Genomic DNA, 10,671 nt, shown 5'->3' with positions numbered 1-10,671 from the left:
TCTCTCTCTCTCTCTCTCTCTCTCTCTCTCTCTCTCTTAAATTAGAGTGGGGACAAATGCAAAAAGATTTTGGATTTTTTAAGGGATAATATTACTCTAGAGCATAAAAACAGCAATAAATTCAAAATTTTTTTTAAAAAAAAAAAATAATTCAATATAAAATCAAATTAAAGCACTAGTTAGTGCATATATTAAAGTCCACAAAAAAATTTTTTTTGTATTTTTTGCATCCAAATGGCGGCAACCAATGACAGAATCTAGTACGTTTTTTTTTGGAGATGGTCCGGGATTTTACATCTAGCATTCACAAATTTTGACCTAAAGCAAAAAAAAATTTTTTTTTAATGTACATTAAAATACCTAAAGAAGTACATAGGGGTTTGTGAAAATATTGAAAATATTTTCAAAAATGGCAGGTATTTGAAATCATACTTGCATTTTTTTTAATTTTATGAAAAACTGTTTCTAAAATAAAAATCCTGTTTATAAAAATGTTTATCGAAAAATCCCTATGTACTTCTCTGCGGAATGTGTCTAAGAAGTTGCAATTAAAATTTGAACCCATTCGGATAAAAATTATTCAAGTTATTTGTCGAGTCAATTTGAAAAATTGTTTTGAGAAAAACTAATAGTGCCTCCATTTTAGATGTAAAAAAATTTTTTTGTGGACTTTAATATATATACTAATCAGTGCTTTAATTTGATTTTATGTTAAATTATTTTTTAAACTAAAAAAAATGTTTGAATTTATTGCTGTTTTTATGCCCACTAGGGTGATCATATCTTTTATTGGGGTGGGAGGGGAGGGGAGGGGATTAACTTCACATAGTGTTGAGTGCAAGTAAAAAATTAGAATGTAACTATGTTTTATTTGATTTTAGTTCAAAATAAAACTTGAAAGTTAATTTTTTCGTAATAATAATGTTTTTTTATCAAATTATCTATCTCATAAATAAATATACTTAACAATGTAAAAACTTTCATACAATTTTCTAAGTTTAGGTGCGCAGTACTACTACCTTTTTAACAACGATTCGAATGCCTTTTACATGGAAAGAACGACTCTTCATCGCCATAGCCTGGGTACCAAAAGGAACTGTGCAGGTAAAGAGTTTTTTTTCCATTTCCATGTGAAATAACGGTTTTGTTGAAGTAAAAATTAAGCCAGATACAAATCCATGAAAATAAATATATTGAGCCATCAATATAATTATTATACAGAATGCTCGAACATGATGATAATGCTGTAAAAAATTGTGTCATTTTAACAATCAGTCTGAGTGTCTAATAATAATTACTTAATAGATAATCATATCTAACATATAATTCTTGTTATAGATTTATAATGAGCTAAAGTTTTAAACACTTCAGTAAGACCATTCTTCCCAGCAAACGAGAATGGATAGAAATAAATTGAAATGGATTCAGATTTTCAGAAATATTGATTCACGAATGTTAAAAATGAATGTTTTTCAATCCTGAATGCATTTTTATTCATTTATAAGAATTATATGGAGTATATCTCTATGCTTTTCAATCTAAAAATAATATTAGCTTTTTCTGTGCACAACACACACATTGTGAATACTATTCAATTCAAAATTTTGAATAGGAAATGTAATTTTTCAATCCAATTGCATCCAATTGAATCTAATTGAATCCAATTAAATTCAGAAAAAAGTATTCGCTATTTAAAATACACATTCGGATAGAAAAAAATTTCAATCCATTTTAATCTATTCTCATTTGCTGGATTTCTGTGCAATTAATTCTCTATCAAAAATTTATTAAAATTAATAATTCGATGAATGTTGATATTTCGAAAATTAGGCAGCGTTAGCGCCGATGGCATTTGAACGTGCTAGAAAAGAAGGCGATCCCACGAAAATAGAATTAGCTCTCGATGTGGTGAGGATATCCGTAATTACTATAGTATTTCTAGCGCCATTCGGAGCAATCAGTATGACGGCTAGCGGTCCTTATCTCCTAAACAAGATTGATATCGAGGAACACCGAAGAGAGCGAGAATTGAGCTATTTGCGCATCGTTGCTCTACAACCAGTTAGAAGACGTAGAAAAAGAAAAAAACCAGCTCATAATATTATTACGACTCTCTGATCGCTAATAGACTTTGTAACATTAAATATAGATCATGTCACGTATTAAATAATGTTTTCGAAAAATGCTTTTATTTCTATGTCGCTGTTAATTTCTTACTTCAAAAATATTGTAAAAAATATAAATTTGTTATATAAGTTGTAGTGTAAGTGACTACATTTACACTCTTAATCGGGTTTAATAACATCTGTATTGTAGTTATGAAATTGGCCGATCATAGCTGCTCCTCAGAAGAATGGAACAGCTGTGATTGGCCAGTTTCATAACTATAGATGTTATTAAATCTGATTAAGGGTGACATGTAAATGTAGTCACTTCTCAGCAAACGAGAATGGATTAAAATGGACTGAAATTTTTTTCGAATGCGTAATTTAAATAGCAAATACTTTTTTGTGAATTCAATTGGATTCAATTAGATTCAATTGGATGCAATTGGATTGAAAAACTGCATTTCCTATTCAAAATTTTGAACAGTTTGAATTCACACATTGTGTTTGTGTGCATAGCTAATATTATTTTTAACATTCGTGAATCAATATTTCTGAAAATCTAAATCCATTTCAATTCATTTCAATTCATTTTCGTTTGCTGGATTATTAATTACTACTTAAATAAGAAACTTGTAAATTACAAAAATATTGTTGCCATAAATGAATGCCCTTGTGAAAACCCCCGGCAAGACATTAATTACAGTGTGTTTTATTGCCCTCCCACCATTCCTAAATCATATAAGCCATTATAAGCAGATTCTTTCTCAAGAAAAATTTTCTGTTAGCTCCTATAGATATACATTTTATTTTAAAACACTCCTCGGCTAAATTCTTTTGCTTGCATATAAAAAATCTGACAATTTATCCCTGTAACTGCTTTTTCGCAGGGCTCTAAGGATTTTAGATACGAGAATGGATAGAGAATTCGGCCGCAGTGCTGCCACCAGGTGGCAAGTCTCTGGCCATACTCCATGGAGTGAACTCGTGGCAGGAGATGAATTACATTTATCGACGAAGAACAAGTTGTTAGAAAATACTTATTTCTTCGAAGCATTTTTATATCAAATATTTGCAAATATGGCTCGCAAAAAAAGGTAACAGCTAAAAAATGTATCAATGAAGATTAAATTAAAAAAGATGACTATATATAATATCTTTGAATAAAGTTTGATTAATTTAATTATAATAATAAAAGTTGAATATAATATTAATTAAGCAATTCCATTTGAAAGAGTAAGAGATTAATATATAATAATTAGAATAAGTGATGTGTTAGATCAATTTTCAATATTTATATTTCGAAAATTTTATACATCAAGCTACATTCCAAAATAAATAATATGTTACATATTATATGTTTAGAGTAATATTTTTGAAATAAAATTTTCTTCAGAGAGGATATTTTGAAATGTACTCCAGAATTTTTTAATTTTGATTGTGTGTATGTTCATTCTATACTATTTTATAAAAGTAAAATATTCTTATTTATGAATTTATTTCTATCCATTAGAACAAGGAAATCTCTCGTTAAGGAGGACACTGATGATATGGAAAACGATATTGAAGATGTGGATATGAATGATGTGACAGATTCAGAAGAAGAATATACAGAAACTGAAAAGAAATTGTTAGAAAAAGTAAGAAAACAGCATACTATTGAAAATTTTGATAGTGACGATGAAGTTCTTGGTCTAAAGAATGACAATGAGGAAGAATCAGACGATCAACAAGATTCAATGGAATCTGACATCGAAGGGATACAAGAAGATTATGATATGCCAAACGACAGAGCTTGGGGCAGCAAAGCAAAAGCTTTTTACTCGTCAGATTTTAAATACACAGATTATGCATCAGCGCCTCAAAAAGATTTGATTAATGCAGAAATGGAAGAAGAAGAAGGAAAAAGACTACATTTAAGAGCAATGGGACAGCATTTAACTCTTGATGGTTCAAATTTGAATAAAAACAAGGTAACTGAAATTATAGAAGACAGCACAGTTGTTCAAGAGGACAAAAAACAAGTGTCTGACAAGGAATCTTTTATGATTATGATCAATACTTTTAAAGGTATTTCATAACGATATTATTTAAGACACATTTTATTACTAATTTATTGTTGTATTACTAATTAATTGTGGTAATTATCATTTATAATAATAGTGATTTGATCTAATTAATTTTAATTAATGAATTAAGCTTTCAAAATCAATATTTTTTTATCATGAATAAAACTATATTTTTTGTATGCTATTATATAATAACAAAAGTATTAATGATACCATTAAAAGTATTTATTGCATTGAATAAATAATTGCTTTTATTACAGAATGCATGTTGGAAGCAAAGGATATTTTAGCACCCTTTCTTGAATTGGTCAAAGATGGAACATGTCCTGAATGCAATGCAGTAACTTTTATCAGAACTAAGTATGAAGTTATATTAAATTATTGCACAAATATTTCATTTTGTTTGATGCTGAAAATGAAGGAGCTTCCAATAAAAACGCATCCAGTTGTGAAACGTCTGGAGCAATATCGTCAACTGCTCGACGAATTGCAATCAGAGCAGGGAGATTTGTTAGAGCAAGTGACAGAGATACTGAAAGCAGTTAAGGAAGGTCGACCTCTTTATAGTATATCAGATGGTTCTCTAGTACAAAGTAGTAAAAAGATTCCAAGACTTATTAACTTGACTAAACTGATAAATAAAAGAAAAGCAGTAATACAAGAAGAGAAATTATTATCTAATAGTACAGATGAAGAAACAAGCATAGATGAAGATATAGATATTGAAGAAAAGTACAATGACGAATCTGTATCTGATGAAAAATATGATACCATTCTGAATAATATGAACGAAGAAGATGCCAAGAGAGCGATAACGTATCAAATGGCGAAGAATAGAGGTCTCACACCTTACCGCAAGAAAGAACTACGCAATCCGCGAGTGAAACACAGAAACAAATATCGTAAAGCCATAATTCGCAGAAAGGGCGCGGTATGTATAAAGCATAAAGATAAAATGTTTACTATTGTTACTGACATACACAAGAGCTCTTCGAATATATTTTATACGAAATTTTAAAAAATTATTTCTTACAGGTGAGAGAAGTAAGAAAGGAATTGACTCGTTATGCAGGTGAGATCTCGGGTATCAAAGCAGGTGTGAAGAAAGGTATTAAATTAAAATAACTGAATAATTTTATTCAATGTAAACCATATGAATATTTTTTTTAAATATATGAATGTTAATATATAATTCTGAGTTCTGTGGTATTTTCTCATTAATATATAATTTCTAAGATCAATCTAAGATCAATTCTAGAGTCATAAAAATTGGACATTTAAAATTCTGTCTGAAAATTATCGATAATAATTAACTGTCTTATAATTGTAAGTGCTCGTATTCAAATAATTAATATGTGAAATTGTGTACATACAATAGTAACAAAATAAATATAATAGACAAATGCTTTATTTTATTGGAAAAACTTTATGTACAATAAGAAACATTAGCATTTTAGCAGCAATAAAAAAAAATAGGTGTTTTTATCAAGTTAAACAGAACTTTTAATTACATATGTAAAACTCTGTGTATACATATTTTTTTGCTGTTAGTTAATGAAGTTCTAGAAAAACACCTTGTAGCATTTACTGGAAACTTAAATTCAACGAATTAAACTTCTACTTTGGCTAATATATCCGACTCGCGGAACAAGTGGTATTCCTTGTTGTCTTCAAGCTCAACCTTTGTACCGCCATATTCAGGAAGTAACACAACATCTCCGATCTTAATGCTTAAAGGCACATGTTCTCCTTTCTGATGACAAAGAAAAAGATAATATAATTATTAACAGATAATTTAGAGAAATATCTATAAAAAATATGATACACATTATTTCTTTGTACATACATCATTTCTCGCTCCAGGGCCTGTGGCCACAACTGTGCCTCGCAAGACTTTTGCTTGAGCTTTCTCTGGCAGTACAATACCACCTTTCGTTTTGGTAATAGCCTCGGCTCTTTGTATGAGAACTCTATCAAAGAGAGGAATCAGCCTTTTCACAGCATTGGCAGCAGCCTGAAAATATATAAATATTTATAATTACTAATATAATATATTATTTCAACTTCAGGTGTTAATATATCAAGAACAAGGTAATTAATCTGTTAGTCAATTTTGACTTAATTAACTAAATTTATAAAATTTATGATTAAATTTAATTCGACTACATTGACTTACATGTAACTTAATCATTCTTACTTTTTCATAGATATAAGAGTACTAAAATTTGATAAAAAAAGAAATGTATGATGACGAAAGTCATCAATGGAATTTCTCTTATAGCAAAAGTTAATCAATTTGGACTTAATTAACAATTACATTTACAAAATTTGTGATTAAATTTAATTCAACCACATTGACTTGTGTACTTAACCATCATCTTCAACTTTTTCGTGAATTTAAGACAATAACGAAATTTGACAAAAAAAAAATGTATGATGACGAAAGTTGCAAATGAAATTTCTCTTATAACAAAAGTTACAAGATACCTGCATATTCAATTACTTCGTGTAAAGATTAACGTTATTACGAATTACTTATGAACGAACGACAAGGATACAATTACAGTCGAGATATCGGTTTATCTCGACAAACTTAAACAAAAGCAATTCGCTTCGAGAAGTGATCGGATACACGAAGGAAAACGGTGCAACATCTTCCGATTTGTTTTCGAACGGTGACTTCGGAGATAACACAACATGCGAGTAAGAAGCACTGCTGTGCAAATACCAAACTATTTGTAAGGATTATCGGAAAATGACCACGGAACAGCGTATCCTATGCCACGTGGATTTTCCCCGCGAAAAAGAAGGCTCCCCTTTTTTTACAACGGTCTATAGAGATCTACATACAACAATAAATAACTCACCATGATCACGATCTCTTCACAATCACTGAGTCGATCGAAGTACAAAACCGGCGACGAACACGCACTCGTGAATTCGTGCACGTTGTGTAACCTAAGCCTGATGAACTCGAGTCCTGAACCGCGAGCAGACCGGCAGTGAAACCGAAACGGAGCAGTATGCGCACGCGCACAACGCGATATTCTCGAAGGTTCCTCTCCGCAGTTGCTAGCACCTTCCTTCCCCTCTACGCCATAGTTATCGTGAATTGATTATGACCACGAAAAAAAGAGCGTCTGAGCAGTTATATAACGTGAAGTCGTGACACGTGAAAACACAGCCATTATCTAGTACACTATTCGAGGGATGTCTTAGGACCCAGCAAACGAGAATGAAATGGATGGAATTAAAATGGATTGAAATTTTTTTCTATCTGAATGCGTATTTTAAATAGCGAATATTTTTTTTCAATTTATTGGATTCAATTAGATTCAATTAGATTCAATTGAATGCAATTGGATTGAAAAATTACATTTCCTATTCATAATTTTAAATTCACAATGCATAAAAAAAGTTAACATTATTTTTAGATTGAAAGGCATAAAAAGATATGCTTCATGCAATTCCTGTAAATGAATAAAAATATTCAGGATTGAAAAGCACTCATTTTAACATTCATCAATCAATATTTCTGATAATCTGAATTCATTTCAATCCATTCTCGTTTGCTGGGGAATTGTAGGAATATTTTCTCAGGACATAGACATCTTTAATCTTAAGAATGTTGTATCACATTTAAAAGTCAATATCAAAATTATAAAAATTTCAGAGATTACTTTGTACTTCCGAACATCTAAAATTGAGCACATTCTTTTATTGCTTTAAAGCCCAGCAAACGAGAATGGATTGAAATGAATTGAAATGGATTCAGATTTTCAGAAATTGATTCATGAATGTTAAAATAAATGCTTTTCAATCCTGAATGCATTTTTATTCATTTATAGGAATTGCATGGAGCATATCTCTATGCCTTTCAATCTAAAAATAATATTAGCTTTTTCTGTGCGCAACATTGTAAATATTGGTCAATTTAAAATTTTTAATAGGAAATGCAGTTTTTCAATCCAATTACATCCAATTGAATCTAATTGAATCGAATTAAATCCAATTAAATCCAAAAAAATATTCGCTATTTAAAATACACATTCAGATAGAAAAAAATTTCAGTCCATTTTAATTCTCATTTGCTGAGTCAGCAGTATAGATTCACTGATAGATAGATTTATTGTTTGTCTTGATTCTTATATATAAAATTGCCTAATACTTATTTGTAAATTTGGCGAGGATGTATAATATTATGAAAATTAAATTTCTTACAGCTTGGAGCTTAAGTTAATTATAAGCTTATAATTATATGTACAATATATATTATATGGCTTACTGAATTACTTAGAATGATTCTGTGTATTTGCGGTATATTATAATGAAATTCTTTATTGCATTTTTCTGAATGAATTTAATCGAAATTGTAACTTGAAGTAATTATCTCCACAAATATCTATGCAAAGATGGCATAATAGAAGAAGGAAAAAAAAGATGATCATCAACGGTCGGCCGATTGCATCATTTGCATCATACGGAATTGCGCGGAGTTGCCATATTTTCTAGAACATACATCACGTGACAACTTTACGGCTTTACACGGCATTTTGGGCCGGTATCACCAACTCCACTTAATCTAATCGGTCGATTAAGTGTCAACTGTGATTGGTCAATTCTGCTGGACAGCAAATGCAATTAATCAGTTCTAATGTAACAATCAATCGGTTAAATCCTTTGCAGCGTTCGGAAGAATTGTTGTTTACACGAGAATCCAGGGTAATCATATACAATATGATACGCTACTGATAGTCACTGTCGCGCATGCGTGAAAAATCCCTCTCCCCCGACTCCGATCACTACATCCATGTGATATCGCACGTTCTTCGTCTTCTCATCCTACGCTCATTCCACTCGTCTTTTATCAGCGAAGACAACGGACGCGGTTCGATCACGCCGTTATCGATTTTCAGCATTCTCAGTTTCCAACATCGTTCATCGACCGTTCATCAGAGAATTTTCCTCAAGGATCGAAGGTGAAGCGATTGAGCCGCGAATCCGTGCCACGTGCTTCTCCGGAAATTCGAGAAACTTCGCCGGAACGAATTTTTAACCGGCCGGGTATATCGTTCGCACTCGATCTCTTCGCGATCATTCGGCGGAATATTACTTATTCTTTTCTTCACAATCAATTTGCGAAAGAAAGTATGCGGTTAATCAAATGATTTTTAGTCAGATCCCGTGATAATTTCTATTAAACGTTAACCTTTAATCGCCACGCCACGCGGGACGTTTACATAACCGTATTTCCGGAATAAAGCAACTATCGAGAACTATTGATTTCGGTTATTCATGATAAATCGCTTTTCATGCAATTTCTTTAGTGTTTAACGAAATTGTTTCGTTAAATTGCGAAATATTCGTATTTACAAGTAACGTCAGAGAAATATGAAAGAGCTAAATCTAGAATTATTTCTTATTTGCATTTTATTATCATTCACAAAATGCAACGTTGGCTGTGCATGCCATTAATTATATTGATCTGAGTAGTTGTTTAATCTGTTCTTGTATTACATAAAAAAGTATATAAAAAAAAACACACACACACATACACTGTATAGGATTTTTGTATATGTAGGATTTTTGTATTTTTCTTTTTGTTTGAAATAATAGCAGATAGGGAATCTGTGAGAAGTCGATGTGTTCAATATTGATGAACCCAATGTTATTAATAATTGCATCAGAAATTAGGATATTAAGCATATTAGTAAAAAATAAATTATTCTTAACTGACATACATTATGTATTTTTTTTTTTATAGATGCATAGATTACCTACTGTATTGAGAGGAGCTGCTCTGCGCCAGTTGCAGGCACGTACTTATGCCAAAGACGTACGTTTTGGGGCTGAAGTTCGTGCCTTGATGTTGCAAGGTGTAGACATTTTAGCAGACGCCGTTGCCGTAACGATGGGTCCTAAAGGACGTAACGTTATTCTGGAGCAGAGCTGGGGAAGCCCAAAAATCACAAAGGATGGCGTGACTGTGGCAAAAGGCATTGAACTAAAAGACAAGTTTCAAAATATCGGAGCTAAATTGGTACAGGATGTAGCTAATAATACCAATGAGGAAGCTGGAGACGGTACCACTACTGCAACCATATTAGCTAGAGCAATAGCTAAAGAAGGATTTGAAAAAATCAGTAAAGGTGCCAATCCCGTAGAAATCAGACGAGGTAAGAATATCAATTTATACAATAAACAGTTCATTTTTATATCTTTCTCTTACTTCAAATAACATGATTTTTTAATTATTAATTTAAATAGTTAGATAATCGTCATCAATTACATCGACATGATATTGTTAAAGATAATTAGATCATAAGATGATATTGTTAAAGATATCGCATGAGAGTTCACATGACTTCTAAAATTTAAGTGACTAACGTCCAATTTCTTCATCTGTAGATAATTTTATTCAAGAGAATACAATGGAAATATCTCCTGAATAACGTTATCCATAATTTATCTGAAAGTGAAGAAATTGGACGATAAGA

The 10,671-nt window shown here is 31.1% G+C and overlaps 4 protein-coding genes across 4 annotated transcripts in view; 3 read left to right on the top strand and 1 right to left on the bottom strand.

The window, feature by feature from the left end:
* The window catches only part of LOC108693189 (mitochondrial sodium/hydrogen exchanger 9B2-like), an 8,455-nt gene extending 6,337 nt beyond the window's left edge, over window positions 1-2,118 (top strand). The window contains 2 exon segments of the mRNA XM_018202001.1: window positions 1,003-1,104; window positions 1,831-2,118. Of these exon segments, the coding sequence (XP_018057490.1) occupies window positions 1,003-1,104; window positions 1,831-2,118 (390 nt within the window).
* Window positions 2,119-3,092: 974 nt separating this feature from the next.
* Window positions 3,093-5,319, top strand: LOC108693212 (something about silencing protein 10). The gene is made up of 4 exons (XM_018202032.1): window positions 3,093-3,202; window positions 3,619-4,175; window positions 4,435-5,105; window positions 5,210-5,319. The coding sequence occupies exons 1-4, from the start codon at window positions 3,186-3,188 to the stop codon at window positions 5,297-5,299; spliced, it is 1,335 nt and encodes a 444-aa protein (XP_018057521.1). The 5' UTR covers window positions 3,093-3,185; the 3' UTR covers window positions 5,300-5,319.
* Window positions 5,320-5,655: 336 nt separating this feature from the next.
* On the bottom strand, window positions 5,656-8,726 carry LOC108693188 (10 kDa heat shock protein, mitochondrial-like). Its single transcript, XM_018202000.1, is given in 5 exon segments — window positions 5,656-5,927; window positions 6,021-6,188; window positions 7,042-7,178; window positions 7,181-7,265; window positions 8,694-8,726. Coding segments are annotated over 5 exon segments (567 nt in total). The 3' UTR covers window positions 5,656-5,783.
* Window positions 8,727-8,986: 260 nt separating this feature from the next.
* The window catches only part of LOC108693193 (60 kDa heat shock protein, mitochondrial-like), a 5,114-nt gene continuing 3,429 nt past the window's right edge, over window positions 8,987-10,671 (top strand). Inside the window, exons 1-2 of the mRNA XM_018202005.1 lie at window positions 8,987-9,153; window positions 9,939-10,350. Coding sequence (XP_018057494.1) covers window positions 9,939-10,350 — 412 coding nt within the window. The 5' untranslated portion in view covers window positions 8,987-9,153. The remainder of the gene's footprint in view (window positions 9,154-9,938; window positions 10,351-10,671) is intronic.

Source organism: Atta colombica, unplaced genomic scaffold (genome assembly GCF_001594045.1).
Source record: "Atta colombica isolate Treedump-2 unplaced genomic scaffold, Acol1.0 scaffold89, whole genome shotgun sequence".
Taxonomy (NCBI): Eukaryota; Metazoa; Arthropoda; class Insecta; order Hymenoptera; family Formicidae; genus Atta; species Atta colombica.
Note: the sequence above shows the minus strand (reverse complement) of the source record. Positions and strands in the feature narration are given on the sequence as shown.